At 48.0% G+C, this 19,705-nt stretch overlaps 9 protein-coding genes across 9 annotated transcripts; 3 read left to right on the top strand and 6 right to left on the bottom strand.

Moving 5' to 3' along the window:
* Positions 1-32: 32 nt before the first annotated feature.
* N7487_009879 (Amino acid/polyamine transporter I) lies at positions 33-1,902 on the top strand (the record flags this gene model as incomplete). The annotated part of the gene is made up of 6 exons (XM_056877609.1): positions 33-173; positions 228-298; positions 356-552; positions 601-975; positions 1,033-1,370; positions 1,441-1,902. The coding sequence occupies 6 exons, from the start codon at positions 33-35 to the stop codon at positions 1,900-1,902; spliced, it is 1,584 nt and encodes a 527-aa protein (XP_056726189.1).
* Positions 1,903-2,091: 189 nt separating this feature from the next.
* Positions 2,092-2,457, bottom strand: N7487_009878 (uncharacterized protein; the record flags this gene model as incomplete). The annotated part of the gene is made up of 1 exon (XM_056877608.1): positions 2,092-2,457. One exon carries the CDS (start codon positions 2,455-2,457, stop codon positions 2,092-2,094), a length of 366 nt encoding a protein of 121 aa, XP_056726188.1.
* An 832-nt stretch (positions 2,458-3,289) lies between these two features.
* On the bottom strand, positions 3,290-4,696 carry N7487_009877 (Peptidoglycan-binding Lysin subgroup; the record flags this gene model as incomplete). The annotated part of the gene is made up of 3 exons (XM_056877607.1): positions 3,290-4,346; positions 4,409-4,581; positions 4,679-4,696. The coding sequence occupies 3 exons, from the start codon at positions 4,694-4,696 to the stop codon at positions 3,290-3,292; spliced, it is 1,248 nt and encodes a 415-aa protein (XP_056726187.1).
* Positions 4,697-8,344: 3,648 nt separating this feature from the next.
* Positions 8,345-9,605, top strand: N7487_009876 (NADP-dependent oxidoreductase; the record flags this gene model as incomplete). The annotated part of the gene is made up of 5 exons (XM_056877606.1): positions 8,345-8,520; positions 8,569-8,684; positions 8,767-8,907; positions 8,961-9,092; positions 9,142-9,605. The coding sequence occupies 5 exons, from the start codon at positions 8,345-8,347 to the stop codon at positions 9,603-9,605; spliced, it is 1,029 nt and encodes a 342-aa protein (XP_056726186.1).
* Positions 9,606-9,718: 113 nt separating this feature from the next.
* Positions 9,719-10,746, bottom strand: N7487_009875 (uncharacterized protein; the record flags this gene model as incomplete). Its single annotated transcript, XM_056877605.1, has 2 exons — positions 9,719-10,569; positions 10,632-10,746. The coding sequence occupies 2 exons, from the start codon at positions 10,744-10,746 to the stop codon at positions 9,719-9,721; spliced, it is 966 nt and encodes a 321-aa protein (XP_056726185.1).
* Positions 10,747-13,422: 2,676 nt separating this feature from the next.
* Positions 13,423-14,661, bottom strand: N7487_009874 (uncharacterized protein; the record flags this gene model as incomplete). Its single annotated transcript, XM_056877604.1, has 1 exon — positions 13,423-14,661. The coding sequence occupies one exon, from the start codon at positions 14,659-14,661 to the stop codon at positions 13,423-13,425; it is 1,239 nt and encodes a 412-aa protein (XP_056726184.1).
* Positions 14,662-15,057: 396 nt separating this feature from the next.
* Positions 15,058-16,098, top strand: N7487_009873 (ATP-dependent Clp protease proteolytic subunit; the record flags this gene model as incomplete). Its single annotated transcript, XM_056877603.1, has 5 exons — positions 15,058-15,225; positions 15,292-15,310; positions 15,396-15,421; positions 15,478-15,619; positions 15,677-16,098. The coding sequence occupies 5 exons, from the start codon at positions 15,058-15,060 to the stop codon at positions 16,096-16,098; spliced, it is 777 nt and encodes a 258-aa protein (XP_056726183.1).
* A 328-nt stretch (positions 16,099-16,426) lies between these two features.
* Positions 16,427-17,537, bottom strand: N7487_009872 (DSC4 family protein; the record flags this gene model as incomplete). The annotated part of the gene is made up of 2 exons (XM_056877602.1): positions 16,427-17,237; positions 17,317-17,537. 2 exons carry the CDS (start codon positions 17,535-17,537, stop codon positions 16,427-16,429), a joined length of 1,032 nt encoding a protein of 343 aa, XP_056726182.1.
* A 323-nt stretch (positions 17,538-17,860) lies between these two features.
* Positions 17,861-19,581, bottom strand: N7487_009871 (M18 family aminopeptidase; the record flags this gene model as incomplete). Its single annotated transcript, XM_056877601.1, has 6 exons — positions 17,861-18,870; positions 18,920-19,012; positions 19,064-19,199; positions 19,254-19,355; positions 19,408-19,469; positions 19,524-19,581. 6 exons carry the CDS (start codon positions 19,579-19,581, stop codon positions 17,861-17,863), a joined length of 1,461 nt encoding a protein of 486 aa, XP_056726181.1.
* Positions 19,582-19,705: the final 124 nt, after the last annotated feature.

The following is a 19,705-nucleotide window of genomic DNA, read 5'->3' as shown; positions in this document are numbered from 1 at the left end:
ATCAACTGTATTTTTCGCACTTCCGAGAACAAATGGAGCGCCTTGAGATGCTCTCTTTGGAAAGGGAAAATACTATCGTTGGAAAGGCTGCACCAGATCAAGGTGCAAATGTCTCCAATGCCTATAACCGCCCCTTTAAAAAGACTGGACCCACGGAACAGGCTGCACCTAAGGTATGATACAATTTGTTCAGTCAACAAAGTGTACTCAACTGAGACAGTATACAGCGGCTTTTCAATTTCACCCAGATATTCTTTTTCTCACTTACTTACTTGTCCAGCTGGGAAACCCAGGCTTTGTATGAGAGCCTTATCCCTTGTTGTACCTGAACACTAATAACACAGATACTGTTTAGGAATTTAAGTACTGTACTCTCAAATGGTGGCCCTGAGGCCTTAGCCTGGGGTATAGTAATTGTGGTGTTCGGCGCAATGGCCCAATCTGCCTCACTAGCTGAGATGGCGTCGATGCAACCAATCGCCGGGGCTCAATATCACTGGACACATTACCTGGCACCGCCGAGCCAGAGGAAATTCATCACTTGGATGCAAGGTGTCACAATTATCGAGTAATGCCTAGATCAAGACTAACATTATATAGGCTGGGTGACCTGGTTTGCGTGGATCTCCACACTCGCCGGTGTTGCTAACACCACAGCCACGATGATCCAGGGCCTAGCGAGTGTGAACTACCCAGAGTACGAGGCAAAGCAATGGCACATAACCCTCATCATTATTGGCATGCTTATTGTCGAAGCATTGATGAACATGTATACATTTTGGATGATTCCGTGGATTGAAATGCTGGCGGGTATTCTGCACATCTGCCTTCTGGTTGTGTTTCTGGTTGTATTCACAGCTCTAGCACCTCGCCACACACCAGAGTTTGTCTTTCTACACACGCAAAGTACTTCTGGCTGGGCAGAATTCCCCGCATGGAATATAGGTCTGCTCACTCCTGTCTGGGGGTTTGTCGGTACGTGCGCACTAAATACTTGGAAAAACATCAAATACAGCAAGCTAAGCTAAGCAGGCTTTGACGGTGCAGTACACATGAGTGAAGAAGTTCGCCGAGCGAAACAGGCCGTTCCTAGGTCTATCTTTTATACCGTCGTCGCCAATGGTATCTTGGCATACGCAATGGTTGTCTGCATGCTTTTCACGATGGGCTCGGTGGAGGAAGCCCAGAAGTCAAGCTTCCCGATAATCGAGATCTGCCGGCAAGCAACCGGGTCCGTCAAAGCCGCCACCGCGATGGTGAGCGGGTTACTTGTAGTCTCGCTGTCGGTCAACCTGGCGAGCATCGCGTCTGTATCAAGGTTGACGTGGGCGTGGGCTCGCGACGGAGCCCTGCCCCGGTGGTTTAGTTATGTATGTAACATTTGCACCAGACAGTGAGATATAAGATAACACAGAGGATAATTGCTGACAATAATGGCAGATCGACCGCAAGCACAACGTGCCAATTCGTGCTGTTTGGCTCCCAGTACTCGTCGTCATGGTTCTAGCGTGTTTGAACATCGCTGACGGTGCGGCTTTTGGGGCGTTCGTCGCACTCGGTTCGATTGGCCTCTTTGTGTCGTATTTTATTGCTATCAGTTGCATGGTTCATAACCGGTTTCAGAAGCATGTGGCCCCTCTTGGGAACTGGAATATGGGTATCTGGGGACTTCCAGTTAATGTCTTTGCTTTGGTGTATACTGCCTGGGTAACTGTGTGGCTGGCATTCCCGTCGGCGTTGCCGGTTACTGGGGAGAACATGAATTATGCAGCACCAATTTTTGGTGCCACTACTTTGTTTGCTTTTGTATATTGGTTTATTAAGGGGCGGACTCGTTGGGAAGGATTGAATAAGGAGGTTATTCGACTGGTGGTGGAAGGGGGAGAACTTCAGTTAAAATGACTCGTTTTTTATTGTTCATCAACACTACAATCTGCCTGGTAGCAGGGTCACTATTATGGTAGGAACTTATAGATGAGGTAGTCTATATATTATATTTTCGTACAATATATCAAATATCTACTACGTGGATAGAATTGTATTGGAATAGCTGAAACTTTTATTCATAGATTGATTGCAAGCTAGGTATTTCTAACGTCGATGGCCGAAAACGAGATCCATGTCAATCTCCACAAATCCCTGGTGGATTTCATTCAATTGCTTCTCTGCAACCTCTCTAGCGGTTGCAAGAATAACGGCACTCGGTGCGTCATAGGGTCCATAAACAGGCATTGAGATACATCGAGGAGTGAGACGATGGAGAGGCTTGAGGCTGACCTCGGCCTCCCCATCTTTGATTCGACGGATCATACGTCGCATGAGCTTTTCGCTGGAATATGATCTATATTTCTCGTGGAAATGCACTGTCACAAAATAAACGCACTCGTAGTCTCTTACCTCCCACTCAGGGAGACCCGGACCACCGAACTTGTATCTGAACATACCTGGTTGCATCATATTGAAGGTTTGGCGAGGAACTTGCTGGTTGTTTGGTTAACTGTATGATAGATTAAATTGCTGAATGGAATGGATAATTATGAACAAGTACCTGGGGTTCAGGTCGGTTCAAATAGGAAGATAGGAGACAATCATAATGGATTTTCAATCATTTCTTTGTCTTCTGGCCTTTGGTAGAGACATTGATCTTTGGTTTGAACAATAGCTTTTTCCACTTTTCCAATGTCTTATAAGTGGTCAAAGGCAAGGTTGCTCTTTGTCTTTCTTGTGTCCAGCGTACATACTCATAGTAAACCTAGTCCCCAGCGACAAGCTAGGAACCTCACTTGCTAGATCTATTCAGACATTCCCATTCTAGGGATTGAGAATTTTGATCTTACTTTCATATACCCCGTAGGAGAAGTGACAGCTACAGTCCTCGCGAGAACCGACGTAGAACCCGAGGTTGCAATATATTGAATACAGGTGAATCTTGTGGGTGGCAACTTGTCAATCACAACTTTGCCCAGGTACAGTACTAGGCGAATTCATTGAGAATAAAGCCTGCCAAAATGGCTCTTCATGTATCTACACGCAACTACTTTACGAAGATTAAAGAAGGGTGTCAAGTCCAAAAGCATAAAAAAAGTTCGCTAGTGTCATTCATCGTAAAAAGACCATGGGCGGGTGCCAGCATCACCCACAGCCAATTTTTGCAGAGCAAGCTCATGCTATATACAAAGAAGGCACCGCCTGAAGGAGGGAAAGAAGGGTAAAATTAGATCCAAAAGATCTTGGGAATCAGTGAAAGGAAACAAATCGATCCAAAAGTAGATCAATCAGAGGCTTGAACTTAAGCCTTGATACAGTACTGATATCCGAGCCACAGATCCGAGCACTTCTCATCGAGGCCAGGGTTCAAGCTGCGGAGATCGGAGAAAGAGATTCCGACAGTTTCGGTCAACTTGGCGCAGAAATCACCGCTTGTGACGGTGTAGTATTTCTGGCATGATGAGGTGGCGTGGGGGTAGAGAGGTGCTGTTCCGGATGATGAGTGGGGGGCTGCTGGTGCAGTGGTCGCGGCCGGTGTGGACCTAGTTGTCCAGGATGGGGTAGCGGTGGTCTGCGCGGCCAAGTTCACGTTCGCATTGGGGGTCCAGGTGGGGGCAGGTGCCGCGGAAGTGGTCTCGGCTGGTTGGGCGGCCTCGACAGTGGCGGGGGTTGTTTGAACAGGAGCAGCGGTCTCAGTAGGCTGTTCAACAGCGGTCGAGGAAGAGGCCTGGATAGTCTCGGCAGTCTCGGTGGGCTGCTCAGCAGCGGTTAAGGATGAGGAGCTGCTCGAGTCATCGTCACCAGTGAGGGCCGACTCCAGGCCGTTAGTAATACTTCCAATGGTAGATTCGATACACTCGGTCACATCGCCGGCCCAGCCGCGGACACGGTTGGCGATGTCAGAGGCGTAGCAGTGGGTTGCGCCGCCCTGGCCGAGGTTGCCGGATGAGTCGATAGAGCCAGAGTTGTAGGTCCGGGCGGCCTTGTAGTACTTTGTCGCAGTAGAGCCGCTCTGGGCCTCAAAGCACTGCTTGAGACCGTCGCCCTGGGTGGTTCCAGCGGTGCCGTCCTGGATCATTTGCTTGATCATGGAAGAGGGGCAGGGAGTTGTCTTGCTGCCGTCCTTATTGCAGGAGCCCTCGCCAGCGTGGCTCTGCATGAGACCGGTGTTCACGACACCGTTGTCGGTGGACTGGACGCGAACGCAGCCCTTGCTTTCTTGCATAACGATTGCAAGGATGAATCGAGCGTCGACGCCAGTTTCGCTGGCGATCGACTTGATGCTAGTGTTAATGTCGCTTGTTTCGTCGTCAGAGTTGTCGCATGAAGCGGCAATCAAAATTTGGTTGAGACCCCAGCTAGGAAAAAAAACGTTTAGCTCGGCGCTCTGCTTTTCATTTGGGGTTAATCTACTACTCACAGAGTCTCGTACTCCGACCATTGGCTCATCGAAGGCCATCCGTCGGAGACATCACCGTTACCACCCATGACAGCATAAGTGGCAGCAGCGCGACGGTGCAAAGAATGGTGGTGGGACTTCGCGCCATGAGGAATGGCTTGAATGAGAGTAGATAGACTGCCAGCAGCCAGGATCTATATGGGAAATTAGCGATGGTTGCATGGTTGGTTGGGAGTGGAGAAGTGGACCATGTCGCGCTCGACCACCGGTTCATGCGACGTATAGACATACCAATGAAGGAAAGAACATTTTTTAGAGGGAATGAGGGGGAAACGACGAAATTGAAGCGACAAAGAAACGATATAGAACTGTGGAAGAAGCCCTGCTTGCACGGTCGAGAGAAAGAAAAGAAGGAACGGGGAACTAAAGTATATGTACTCACCAGTAGCTGTGTGCCCTTTGCCCTTCCTTTCTCGTTTGGTAAAGTGATCAGTCGAGGCCCGCAGCGGAATCGAATTACGTTCAGAGGTGGCTGTAAAAGTGGTCCAATAGCGGGCTTTGGGCCTTGCGCGGGAGGGTATAGTGCCTGTAAGGGCTGAAACACTGCCCGAGAGGGGATCCAGCCGCTTGGTTCAGGTGCGATTGGCCGGTTTCAGATAGCATTAAGCCCCTGTGAACGAAGCTAGTTGGTCCTTCGAGTTCATGATGGCGCTCATTGGCGTTCATCACCCCGTTCGTGGGTTGATGATTGGCCCTGTGTGGGGAGGCTAGGATCATCCATGTGGAACTCCGATGGCGAAGTTCGTCCTTTTCGCCTCCTCTTCTGCCCCCCCGGGTGGCTGATCAGAGGGAGAAAGCATTTGAGTTCCGGTTGGTTGTGTATTGTGTTCCTGAATTTCTCCCCTGGTACCTGAATGATTCACATTCACCCGTGTCCATGGACGCTTCCAGGGGTTACATGTGACGGGTATCCATGTATCTAGTAGCACTTTATCACTTTTATCACCTTTATCACATTCGGACATAAACTCGAATATTAGACAAATAAATTGCTTGGGAATTAAGAAAGTGGGACCTTTCTGTTTGACCCCCAAAAAATAAGACAAACAAAGAGGGGATGTCATATGTGTACTCCATAGGGTTGCATCGAAATGTTCGAATAGCCGGCGAGGCGCTGGTGGCTGATTGTTGCCTGTTTTGTCAGGCAGCCTGTCTGACTTGGACCACACTGTGGTCTCACAACAAAGACAAATTGCTTTTTTGTTCATTTCTTACGGGCATCAATACGAAGTAGAACATCTCAATTCATCCCATACAGTCCTATTGAGACCCCCTCGTGGACTATATCATGTATTATAGTTCTACCAGAGCTACAGCATTCGGCCCCATTCGCTTCACCTTTGTACGCTTGCAATGATCACGTCCACGTCCAACCATGCGATTATTAATTAATACACAAGTCACACTACATGACACAGACACGATGTCATGGTGTTATCCATAGTGCAGTAGGGACGATCAACCTACTTTAGGATGGGCTCACCGGTGGAACAAAGTTCTTTTAATTCATTAACGCGTACTTCTCCGCCTAGTCTAACCCACAATAGAAGGTGAAAGAAGATCACCGTTATTCATTTCTTCTCTTTCCCTTTTACTCCGTACCTCGGGAGAGTTTATGTTGTACATTTACTTTGTACTCTTCGGAGTGATCATGGATCTATCAATGATTTCGGTCGGATTGACCCCATCCAGTACCCAGCCTTCATCGCAAATGTAGCTTCGGACTTCCGAGGCTGATCCATGCAATTCAATGCGACGTCTTATGCACAGGAAGCACACTGATCGACTGAGGACCTACTCCGCACTCGCCCACCTATCCGCCAGCCATCAATAATCTATGACCGCTTTGTAGCACTATTGCATTGCAATTACGATCGACCTTTTTAAAATCACCTCATAATAGAGATTGCTAGCATATCAAGGGTCCAAATGTGTGCCTTAAGTCGCTGATCATACAAACCTTTAATATTTTCATGTTCGAACTAATTCAGATAGTACTCCGTGGCAATTTATATTCAAAAATGTATATATTTGGTTAAGATATACTAACAAACGACCACCTGATCTCCGAAATGAGTGCTGCCAGCTCCGTCTTGGCTTAGTCCATTCTAGAAGCCAGAAACGCCAAGACATGGCAAATACAGCTGGCATCCGACGCTGTTAGACAGTAATTGTAGTGTTTGGATCGCAATCACTACTCCGTCCATGTGGTCATTCGTTGTACAGGAAGCTAATTGTTACTGTTGTTTTACACACGAATACACTTTGTGTTTTCAAAATAAATCTGCTAATATTATTTCAAATAAATTTAATCCAAGTACGTACTCCACACAGAAGTAATAGTAACTTCAATTCAAGACTGTGGCTGAGACTGAGGCTGGGCAAGACCGGAGCCCTGTGGGCACCAGCCACGGCCTAGACATTTGACACCCACTACTAGTGTGCTATATATATGCACCATATATTTAGCCTTGTCATGAAGGATTTTGGCAGATTCTATTTTGCTTGAAGTCTAACCCTGCGCTGCCGTGTCTCACGTATGGGTGAAACAACCTTGCCTCGAGACCTCGGATTAGTAGTCCAAGATGATTAAGGCGAACCACCCTTTGATATGCAGAATATCAATAATAATTGTACCAATGACAATTTGGTATGCAAATACCACCTATACTACTCCGTACGTGCAGCAGAAATCAATATACCAGCGGATACATACCTATTTCAGGGGCGTCTTTTACTTCGTAGTCCCTTGTGAAGATCCATGATCGTCACCTGCAACATTGGCTAGACTTTACAGCCATCTTTCCAATTCAAACGATCAGCTCCAACAGCCTCATATAATCCAGCCCCTGAGAATCCCAGCCCCTTTCTCCTGTCGATGACATACTAGGTACGATATAAGGAGAAGCCTGACATCATACGGACAATGTTTGTGCTCCGCAGGGAGCACGGAGCACCTATGTAGAGTTCAAAATCCTCTGAGCCTAGGGACTGATCAATGGGTCGTCATTGTCAGGCTGGGTTGTTTTCGCTGATAGCCATTTACCTTGGGTGGCGCAAGGCTCGTAATTGAAAAGCTTGCGCTTCATGCTGATATGAGTGGCTTTTATCGGCATCGCACATGAGACGCCGGTCTACGCTGTAGCGTGTGCTAGATATATATATAAATAACCCAGCGCCAGAATTTTTATGGCAGAAAGACCTGCATCATATATGGAATATATAGCTAATATTACTATTAGTTTCGTACGATGACCTCCCCAAGTTGTATGACATCTATTGTATAGCTTGGGTTGAAATGTGGTGCATTTTGCGTTGAGCAGGTAGCAAAATAAGGAACATTGGAACCGAGGCTCAGTGACGTATCCACCTGCCCACCTGGGCAGGTGTGGACCTGCATGCCCAGGTGCTTCCATCCTCAGAAGGTTCGCCGGCATACAAACTCGCGGTCATTCGAGAGCTTAGCTAACTAGATATGCCCCCCCGGGGCCCCTTCTACTGCCTCTAAGCCTCTGATTGCAAGTTTTGTATCACGATATGTATTGTATAAAAAATTGTTGCCGTGTAACATTAAGTACGTGAACAAAAAATGTCTAAAACATCTTCTCGCAATACTATTGATTTTGAGTAAGAATATCTCGAAGATTCTGTATTGATAAAATCTCTGCAACTTGTTATCGTAAGACATTTGATCGAGACCCGTGACATGTTGAATAATCTCAACACTTGGCATGGCGCCGGATAGATAATTGACCCGTTGCTGTGGGTCTAAAGATGAACTATGGACAGATCCGGCACCCGAACCCTTATTTCATTTGAACCTTCAACCGATTTATATATTGTGGTCGCGGCCCTCATTTTAGCATTTTCATATTTTGCTGAAAATTTCAACCAGAGATGTTGTCCTTGAACATTCCATCATACTCGAAGCCATCGGGCTACCAGGTTTCTGAGTTGGCCAAGCCGGAGCTCAGTGATCCAAAAGATGTGATCATTAAGGTTCATGCGGCGAGCATCAATTCAATCGATGTGAAGAAAGCTGATGGGATGCTGAAGTTGGCGATGAAAGACTCGTATGTGATCCCATATACATTGCAAAAATTCGTACCTGACATGCATAGATTTCCCTATAAAATCGGCTATGACTGTGCTGGCATAGTCACAGAGGTTGGATCGGATGTGACGCGGTTCCAAGTCGGAGATGAAGTCTATACGAGACTGCCGGAGATTTCTCGAGGTATGTGCAACCCCGACGATTAGATAGGACCCCACTGACATTCGATTACTAGGATCTTGCAGTGAATATGCTAAATGTGCAGAGAAATACATTGCCCTGAAGCCGTCATCACTATCATTCGAGGATGCAGCTTCAATCCCTCTGGCAGCAATGACCGCACTTCAAGCACTCAGAAAATACGAAGGAGATCTGGCTGGAAAGACTGTCTTTGTGCCCGCCGGCTGTATGTTGCTTTTGTCCTGCAAACTGTTGTGTATGGATCTAACATGATGAAAGTGAGTGGAACAGGTCTATTTGCATGTCAATTGGCAAAGAATGTGTTCCATGCAGGCAAGGTCATCACCACAGTCTCGACCTCAAAGATGGAAAAGGTCAACGAGCTCCTAGGCGGAGGAACGGTGGATCAGAGTAAGAACTCAAATTCCGCTTGGGTAAACTTTTGCTTACACACTTACAGTAATTGACTACACAAAATCCCACCCAAGAGAGGTCATCAAGTCTGGCTCCGTGGACTTCCTCTTTGATACAGTTGGTTCTGCAATGGAGTACCTCTCCCTAATGAAACCAAAATCTGGACGTATCGTGTCGGTTGCAACCATGCCATCGGGCAACCAGCTCCAGGAATTCTCAGTGAACGATCAGAACATCCCCATTGCTTTACGAATGGCACTTAATGCTTTTGATTATGTCCGTAAACTAAGGGCAGGGCGGTATAGTGTTGAGTATTCCTATATGTTCCTGAGTCCGAATGGTCAAGATCTGGACGAGTTGAGAAAATATGTCGAGGAACGCAGGTTGAGAACGGTGGTGGGAACCACTGTTGAGCTTTCTGATATTGAAGCAGTACGATCAGCTTGCCAGGTTGTTTACAGTGGGAAGGGTGGCCTCGGGAAGGCTGTTGTCAAAGTTGCTAGTTCATAGTTCCTTTAAAGCGATAAAAAAATAATTCGACAGTATTATCAACTGGCATTCTGGGCTGAAATCATGCGCTAGCTTATTTAGAAAGCCCTGAAAAGGTGGATACACGAATCTTATCAGAGATTGGCCTTGGTAAGCTCCAATTCAGTCCACTCCCACAAGCGCTTCCCCATATCCTCATTGCATGCCCATTTATTTCGACGTTTCAAAATTCCGACAGGCACATAATATCCACCATTAGTGAGATCCTCCTTTTTCGCAGCGGCGGCAGCCCACAGCGAGTTACACGCGCCCTGGCGCACCGACGAGCCAGAGAAATGCAAAATCTTAGAACCCAAAGCAGCAAGCAGAGATTGCGAATTCAGAGCGCCATACAAGTTCGTTACGATAATACCTGGATGAACCGCCACCGACATTATTGACGGGTACCGCCTGCTGAGTTCTGCTGCGAAGAGAATATTGGCAGCCTTCGAAGCTCCGTACCGAGCAAGTGTGTTGACCTTCTTGAGCTTCTCTTGATCTAAGATTTTCTCAGACGCTGGCGCAAAATTATGCCCCACAGAAGCGAGCGTTACGACGCGGACATCTGAGCCTGGCTGTTTAGCTGTCTTGAGCAGTGTTGGCAGCAGCAATTTGGTTAGATAGAAGTGCCCGGTGTGATTTGTGCCAAGTTGAATCTCATGGCCCATTTCAGTCTCTCCAGGCGGCAGAGCCATCACACCAGCGTTGAGGATTAGGACGTCGAGACGGGACGACTGGGCGTTCACTTGCTCCGCTGCGTTCTTGATGGATTTACCTGACACCAAGTCCAACGGTATCCAGCTAATTTCGACGTCATTTGGAACGGATGATTTTACTGACTTGATGGCTTCCTCTGCCTTTGCTCCTGAACGTGCACCGAGGAAGATCTTCTTCGGCCTGTGCTTGGCCAGCTGGAGGACTGTTTCTTTGCCCAACCCTGCATTTCCTGTGTAGGTGCATAGCGTTAGATTCGGTATTAATGCCCCATTGATATACGGTTTAACCTACCGCCAGTGACCAAGATGACCTTCCCGGTCAGATCTGGAATATCATTTTCGGGCGTGAAGCTTACTGCACCCGCGTAGTTGAGTGCATCTATAGCAGCTATAACCCATCCAGACATTTTGGTGAGAGGTAGGAAATGTTGGGGTTTAGGTTATGTTCGATGCTGAATTGCTTAATCGCCGATGCTAGCAGACTTGATATATGTACCTGGGTAAATGTATCTCCCCGAGCTAAACTAAAAGTTCCAAGACCTCCGAGGGTTATCATTATTAGAGGTACATATCCCACGTGAACTACATTCAATGAAACCACTTGAAGAGTCCTACAGGGCTGATGAAGTGTCTAGTGATGAGACATATTATGATATAGCCGCATGTCAGTATATTGTGACAGCACAAATATGGGTAGGTAACGATCAACTTATAGACCCTGGGGAGATAAGGGGAATTATGGACTTGAGATAGTACTTTTACCACGTGCCTTTCTGGTTTGAAACTGAAGTAAAAGTTAGACGTGATCACCCTCACAGTCTTCATGCCAATACCTCACACTTTTGTAGCAAGTTTGGTGTTTGAATAACCAGGCAACTGCGAATTCCCAAATGGTGGTGATGAAGGAGTATCGATCTTTGTAGGGTTTAATGCGAGAGGTTAGGATATTGAGAGGTATTGAGATCGTCCTGCTCGCAGAGCGTGCTGGCTTAGGCACCTAGAAGCGTGGCTATCCATGGATAGGCGGTGATACGGAGGGCTTAAGATAGGTGTGAGCGTTGTTGTGAAATGCAATCTTCTCTCGATCAGTATGCACGAGATGTGTTTGTGACTTTGGCGACTTCGGGATAGTTCGAAGTGAGCAAAGTCTGAGTAGGATGTGCGGGGGTTCTGGAAAGATACTATCCAAGTAGCCTTCGAAAATGGGATCCTAGACAGCTTGAGGCTCTGACGCCTGTCTTTCATCTTTCTTTTTGATCCAACGTCCTTAAGGCTCAGATCCATCTGCCTTTAGTAAGTTGCCAACGACTGATATTTTGCTCCTCTCTCTTCCCTTTCTTTTCTTCCTTCCTTCCCTCTCTCAAATACCAATCGTGAACCTTTTCATTATCCACCTTTCATCATGACACTCCCGATTCCTTCTAAACGGGAGTTATCAACACCAACGGCATGGTGCTGGTGAGAGCGATACTGCGAATTTAAGTTTGTACATTGACACTGCGTAACATCTGTTTCGCCAGGCTTACGTGGTTCCTATTGTCCTTTATTGCTTTACGCTGTGGTCTATATTGGACCTGGAGCTATTGGCATGCTGAATGCTATACCATTTCACATCACAATATTCCTTCAATATTTGACTGCCGACTAACATCACATATGCATGTATCTAGAAGGCGGGTACACATTGCGAAATCTGCCACAGCAGCAGTCACGTAAAGGCCGAATGCTCATTCCTTACCTCCCTAGGTCTCAGACATGGGATTATGACATTCCGGGTAAGATAAAAGCCCCTATATATGTTTGTATCAACGAGACTTCAGAGTACAGTTACTAATAAAGTCTGAGAAGCTTCAGTCAAGTGTGGTTGATCAACCATTTTTCAACAACCCCTTCCCACGACCTGGCGACTCTCCTGTCCATCGCCCACCGGTGCCACTTGTACCACGCGCATTGAGACATGTGGGCTCCGCAATCCCATTGCTAGTTCCACCACGCATGGAGTCACCACATGTTTTGCTACTTCTATCAGCGAGTCGACAGCCTCCCCTGCTAAGGCTCTGGACGCCGAGAAATCAATGATGTATCCTTGAATGATTAATGACTGAAGGGGCCCGCCCCTATTTCTTGTCATCTATACCAGAAATAGTAAGCAGAATGGCAACTATACTTTCCCATTCGATCATCCACGTCATTTTCTGCGATATAAGAGAGAGGTCTGAACGGTTCAGGTTCGACCGATATAATATCTCTGTAGTCTTGAGTATGAGAACTCCATTATGTGTGGGGTGCTTTTCCTATAGGCTCACCGTGGGGTTCTGACTGATATGCAAGGGATGATGGGTGAGAGTCGAAAGTCCCACCATAGTGATGTCCTTTTTCGATGTCGAGGTAACTGGATGGTTTTTACGCCATGACAAAGTTCAAAGCTCTTGTCACAGCCCTGGAGGGAGACAACGATCATACATGCTCAAACTCTGAGGATGCTAACAAGCCCCGAGAGGCTATCTCAATACCATATAGAAATATATAGATATATAGGTATTTGAGGATAATGAACAGAGGAAGAGAGACAGGCCAGTGTAGTTTATAAGAAGCTGGTGGAACTGTCTCTATCTATATGGGCTGGGCTGGGATGAGGACCTGATCTGCAAGGCAGAAACGCAGGCAAAGCAAACATGAACTCTACAGGCGTAGAAAATATATGAGTGCAACCGCAAGATACAGATATCATGCGAGATATGATTATTGGCAAATAATCCGAGAAGGAAAGTGGAAGTGGACTGTAAACAATTCTTTATATTAAATGGACTCATCGCTGCGGTCCTCACCGTCACACGGCTCTTCCCACTGTAATATAGCTGCCTCATGGCGTAATCGTTACGCTGTACTTTTCATTGACTTTTCATCTTGCTATATTCTTGTTCAAGGCAATGCATATGACTTTGGGTCACATCGATGTGGGCTCCATTTCGACATGATCCCTATATGTAGAACTGTGGCCTAACAGGTTGGTATCATTCTCACAACAAAAGCATCAATGGATGAGTGAGTGAATCGATTTATTATTTGATTATGCAGTGGCTTCATTTCTCTTTTGGATCAACACCATCAAGGAGACGTTTGATTTTCCACAGGGATATCATCGCATCAATACCGAGCTGCTCCTCTGGTCTGAAGAACAGTGCAGTGTGTTGGAACTGACCGTGGGATTCACGGAGCTTTTTGATATCAGACTCAGACAAAAGCACCGACAGATCAAACACAGGAACCTTCGAGCCGGTTTGCGTGAGGGCCACCGAGTCCAAAGAGCCGCTCGACTGAGACTTATGACCGGCAACCGCATAATCCTTTGAGCCAAGAAGCAGGACTCCACCACATTCCATGCGACCAAACCGCTCCAGACTTCCCAGGGCTTCCTTCAGTGCAGCATCCGAGTACTCGGGCAGATCTAGAGCCCTCCAGACTCCATTGGGGGTGCCGACGCGCTTGTATTTCTCGAGGACTGCATCTAGCTTCTTAACAACGACATCCCTCATACCCCGCAACATAAACTCCGGCGTATCCTTCGACCAGATGATTCTTTTCTCTTCATGGGCCGTCACAGGGCCCTGGGGGTGCTTCCATCGAAATGGCAACAAGCGCATAATCGGTGGTCTTTTCCCGCCCTTCTTGGAGAGCGGTGCTGAAATAGATTGAATAAGTGGAAGGATCTCAGCAATGCGAAGCACAAGCTGGCGTCCAGTCTGCTTATCTAAGGATGTTGGGATTGGTGATACATCCTCTTCCTGGCCTTCATTCTCAATGTCTGGGCTTTCTTGTTGACCTGGAATGGTTGGCTCTGGTGATGAACTGAGCTTCTTGGTCTTACTGCTTTGCAGAGAGTCCTGCAGCAGACCCACAGGCATCATATGAAGTTTGTCTGAATTCGGTTGTCTAACAAGTCCCCAAGTCCCCATCAGGGCAGATGGAAGTCGTGCAGCAGTTACAGAGCACATACGCGCCGGGGAAGCCAGCATCACGGCCCATGGGTTCTTGAGCAGGTCGGCTTCCTCCTGTGTTGTGGGGCGTCTCTTTCGATTCTTCTCAATCCCGGAGCGAGGACGTGTGAGGAGGGGAGATTGCGGGAGCCTCTGCGAAGGAGGTATGGAGTTCGGATTCGAATTGTCAGTCTTTGTTTCCAAAATAATTTCACTGAGTTGGTCGGTTTGTCGCGAGGTCGAGATGCCCCGACTAGCTGCCTGAGCCTGCGACGTTGCTAGCAGTTGTCGGAACGCACTCAGGCGCCATTTTGCGTACGGGATTCGTGTGCCCACACACTCCATTGTTGGGATGGTTGAGAGAATAGAGCTGATGGTGAGTGAAGTTCAGTCCAGGACGGAAAAGATGATCTCGGAGCTGTTGCAGGAGCCAATCGGAGCCCCTTATTTGCGGAGAAGTTGTTGATCGAGCAGTGATTGCCGAGTAGCGTTACAGGTGGTGAGACGACCTAATTGGGGTTCTCGAATACTAGATCAAAAATTCCCCCTAGAAGAATCCTATTTTCCAGAGAAATTTAGTACTAGACCATCGCTGGCATTATTACTGTCACCAAGTGTTCACCTTAGCTCCTTATCTTAGCGCCTCTCTTATCGTATCGGACGATTCACCGTCTAGGGTCCCGATTCCGACTCTGTATTTCCAACTTCATACAACCAGATCGCTTTTGCATATTTTCGAAGATGCTTTCAAGAGCTTCTGTACGCCAGTTAGGGCGATCTATCCAAAATTCCCCCGTTGCTATCACCCGGCCCGCCGCCGTATTCGCACGATGCTTCTCGAACCAAGGACCGTCGCTTGCGCAGCCCCCGCGGAGTTGGACACCGACGCCATTCGTGACAGAGACAGTGGTATGTCTGATACCCTATATGGGCACAAAAAGTACTCAATGTGCATATACTGATAAAATTGAATAGGGAGGTGGCTGGCACACTTGTATGTTGCGCAATTGCATTCGTCAACGGAGCTTGCATATAACCCGAGACATGATCAACCTACTAACCTGCATCGCGCACTTCAGATGATATCTTTTCTCGATTAATGAAGGTAACTAGATACAAGGACACTCCCCCGGAACCTACCCATGCTAATCAAACCTCCAGGAACGTATCATCTGCCTCAACGGCGAAGTCGACGATACCCTCTCCGCATCGATAGTCGCACAACTTCTCTTCCTCGAAGCCGATAATCCTGCCAAACCAATTCACCTTTACATCAACTCCCCAGGAGGTTCAGTAACAGCCGGTTCGTGGACCCACCCCAACCGCTACCACCGACCTATACTGACTAGTAATTCTACAGGCCTCGCGATCTACGATACAATGACATATATCGCCTCTCCCGTGAGCACAATCTGCGTTGGCCAAGCCGCCTCAATGGGCTCTCTCCTTCTCGCCGGCGGCGAAGCAGGCAAGCGCTATTGTCTCCCGCACTCCTCGATCATGATACACCAGCCCTCTGGCGGCTACTTCGGACAGGCGTCCGACATCGCTATCCATGCGAAAGAGATCCTGCGCGTGCGCACTCAGCTCAATGAGATCTATCAACGCCATCTTACTGGCAAGAAGCAGTTGTCCCTTGATGAGATTGAGAAGCTTATGGAGCGCGATTACTTTATGGGTGCTAAGGAGGCGCTCGAGTTGGGTGTTATTGATGAGATTCTCGACCGTAGAGTCCAGGGGAAGGAGGGTTCTGGGGAAGAGTCTAAGCCTCCTACTGCATAAATTGCATAATGCGTCTACGGTGATTTGGTGCTTTCGGTGTCTTCTGTTTAGCCATAGGAATTTATCAGTTGCTTTGTAGAATTGGATGTTAATAAGACCATGATCTCCTTTTGTCTTTTACTTCGGGGATTTTCGTAGTTTTGATTCTGATGTGGCCCAGTTTGCCCCAATATAGGATAAACTCATTCACCATAAAGTACAAGGGAAATATATATGTACAAATAGAGCAAAACAACCTCAAGGTATAATAGCGAAAGCTTTGTTCATGGGAATTTACTAGTACATATATATATATAGTTTACTGCAGGAGCTGAAATACAAATTTGTATCATGTTGTATTCGCACGCTCTATGCGACCATTAGTCCCAACCTGGAGACCAAAGCGCTGCCGGAGAAACGTTGCCGTCTCGGGGGACGGCACAAAGCCAGACGTCGGCCGTGCCGCCGCATTTGAGTGGCGCCACTGATCACAAATTGTACCGAGGAAGCTCATGTTGACAATGATAGCATCGCCAGCCGCGAATGTATCCATCGGGTGCTCGCCCCGAGCACCAGCGCCAGATTCAGCGTCAGCAGGGTCGGCCAAGAGCGTCGTACGCTCTTCTTCAACCTCTTCATCGATGCCACTACTGTGATGTGAATCGGAAGTATAATGGGCAGGGGACATTGATTCATCGCCATCCTCTTGTCGTAGAATGCCACGCTCTTCGGCATCATGGTCTTGTGGCTGGGGCTCCTCCGCATCTGGGTTTGTCTCTGTGGTTGTCTCTGTGACTGTATCTGCATTCGGTGTTGTGGGCGCTGGTGCGGGGGCTCCATTAGTCTTCACCCGCTCGATTATCAAGGCCAGCATGATGAAATCGATTAGAAAGATTAAAAGGTCGAACGAGAGAAGCCGGGAAACAGAGACGGGAGCCTGCCCGATGAAATCGATGAACAGTCCCCCATGTAGGTAGCCGCGTGTTTCCTCGCCAGCTTCGGGACGGATCAGGAAGGCATGGAAGAACATGCAGATGAGGTTACTGCCGATGATGGCGCCGACATATGGCTGACTGCGTGTGGGTTCAAAGGGAGGTGCTTTGGGTGTGAAGAAGATCAATTGGACGATGGCACGTATGGCAAATAAGACAATCGAGCAGCTAGACGGAGAGAAACAGATGTTAGGGGTCTGTCGTGGGTGGAAAGAGGGGTGGAGATCATGATTGGGGTTGGACTTACTCCATGTAATACAGGGCGGAGAGTTGACAATAAATTAATATGTCGAGATCGCGCAGCAATCGATCAATGAAGGTGGCTTTGGCGGTCGACTTGACTTTCTTCACACGCGCGTTTTGGCTGCTGAGCGTGCCTGTTGGCTGTGGAGGTTCCGCATCGTCATAGGATATGCCGGACACGTCAGCGATGTATTCCGCATCCCGATAGGCATCAACGTCTGTCATAGAGGGTCATGAGGGCTTTAACAATATGCAACGAACGGGGTATAAGGAGTCGAGGTGGAGACTCCCCGTGCTTTGGCGGCTGGGGTAACTATGGATGGGTTGGAGACGGAGATGTGTCGAGGCGGACTTTCCTCGGTCCGGACCACGTGCTTCCCCCAAGGTACATGCACAGCACGTTTCTGTTTTATTTTAAGATGTTTGTGTTTTATGTACCATCAATCTAACACTTCAATGCTTTAAAATTGAACACTATGTTATACTACTCCATAAGGTTGGATGTAGCCTATTGTTTGTACCACTTCATACACTTATTCATGGTAAGCTTAATCCACAAGGATCGTCTTCGACAGCTCTGAGTAATGCTTGAAGAACCCAGTGAACAGACGAATGGCATGGGCGACATCATAGGTACCACCTGTTTCACGGATACTGTGCATGCTGAGCTGGGGATTTCCCAAATCCAATGTCCGCGCACCCAGCGCAGCAGACAACATAGGGCCAATGGTGCTGCCACAGCTGGAGTCATTACGAACCACAAAGAGCTGAAGAGGAACATGCTCGCCAGTCTCCTTGGTGGTCTTGCGTGCAATCTCCTCAAGGAGAACGATTCCGGGAGAATTTGTTGCATAGCGAGCGTTGGCGTTAATCTTAATCACCGGGCCCTTGTTTATCTCCGGCTTGTGGTCCGACTCGTACTTGCCCGCATAGTTGGGGTTGACCGAGTGGGCCATGTCGGCAGAGACAAGGAAGGATGTGGACAGAGTTTGCTCATAGGCAGTTGACAAGTCAGTGCTCTCGGAGGAGGACGACGGGAGGACGGACAGACGGCGGATAATCGACGGAAGAATGTTCGAGTCCGCACCCTGTGCCGTGCGGCTTCCAATTTCCTCGTGGTCAAACAAGGCAATTAGGCGGATCGCTTCTTCGTTATCGAGGGCCGATTCGTCGGCCACGGAGTCAATCAGACCAACTGTAGCACAGAAAGTGCTGTTCAAGTTGTCCAGGCGAGGGGAAAAGATGAATTCCTCCAGCATACCGCCGAGACAGGACTTGTGAGTGTCGAACAAAATCATTTCGAAGTCTAGAATATCGCTGGGGTTGACACCAGCCTCCGTAGCAATAAGGTCAACAAAGTGAGAGTGATGACGTTCCGTGACAGATTTCAAAGGTGAGAACAACTCCCCACCCTTGTCTGTGTCAGGGGTGTCGGCTCCCCCATTGCGGTTGAGTTCTGCAGCAACAAGGCCAGCGATAGGGAACAGCTGTGTTTCCTTGTTGAATGAAAAGTTCTCCTGGCGGTCGAGATGGATGGCCAGTGTTGGAATGCGGAGGACTAACATGTTAGGAAGGTACATTTACTGGGTCAACAACATAAAACATACTGGGGCGGTCAATCTTGACCAGTTTCTGCGCGATGGAACCATCGCTTTCACGAGTCATAACCCGGCCAGCGACACCCAGATCACGATCAAACCCTGGACGAAATTAGCGGTGGTGATAGTTTGAGGGTAATCAATGGCACCCACAAGTGTGCCAGATGCCTCCACCGTAGGTCTCAACACCGACCTGGACGAAACCTTCCCCGCTCTTCTTGCTAACGGGCTTGACCCTCAACACCGGAGAGTCGGTGTGGGCACCGATCATAGAGATGGAATTGCCCGGCTATATCCATGGTTAATTAAATATTATTTCTGCAGTTCCGCAATCGATACATACCTGCCATTGCTTGCCGATCGCAAAAGCTACGAGGGTAGTAGTGTTGCGAGTCAAGTAGTACTTGCCTCCCGGTTGGCAGGTTGACGCCCAAGAGTCTCTCTCCTATTGATGGATGAGCCACATTTTTACTACTCCGGGTTCAGTTTGAACAGACCTTGATTTCTTGGAATCCAGCCTTAGCCAGAAGCTGCTTGGCCTCGTGGACGGCATGGAAAGCTGTAGATAAGACAAATCAGCGACATTCCACGTCATCGGACGGGGACTACATACGGGTAGGAGCAGAATTGACAAAGGACAAGAAGTCCAGAGCAGGTTGCTTGGCAGACATTGTAGAATAACGTTTTGAACAACCAATAATATCAGGATAAAGTCGCCTGAGGACCATTGCAGGGGGGCACAAAGAAAGAAAGTTGGCTTTTGCCGCCGGAGGTTTTATTGGTTTGGCGGTGACT

The sequence above is a fragment of the Penicillium crustosum genome, assembly GCF_028827405.1.
Source record: "Penicillium crustosum strain IBT 35664 chromosome Unknown utg000004l_segment0_segment0, whole genome shotgun sequence".
Taxonomy (NCBI): Eukaryota; Fungi; Ascomycota; class Eurotiomycetes; order Eurotiales; family Aspergillaceae; genus Penicillium; species Penicillium crustosum.
Note: the sequence above shows the minus strand (reverse complement) of the source record. Positions and strands in the feature narration are given on the sequence as shown.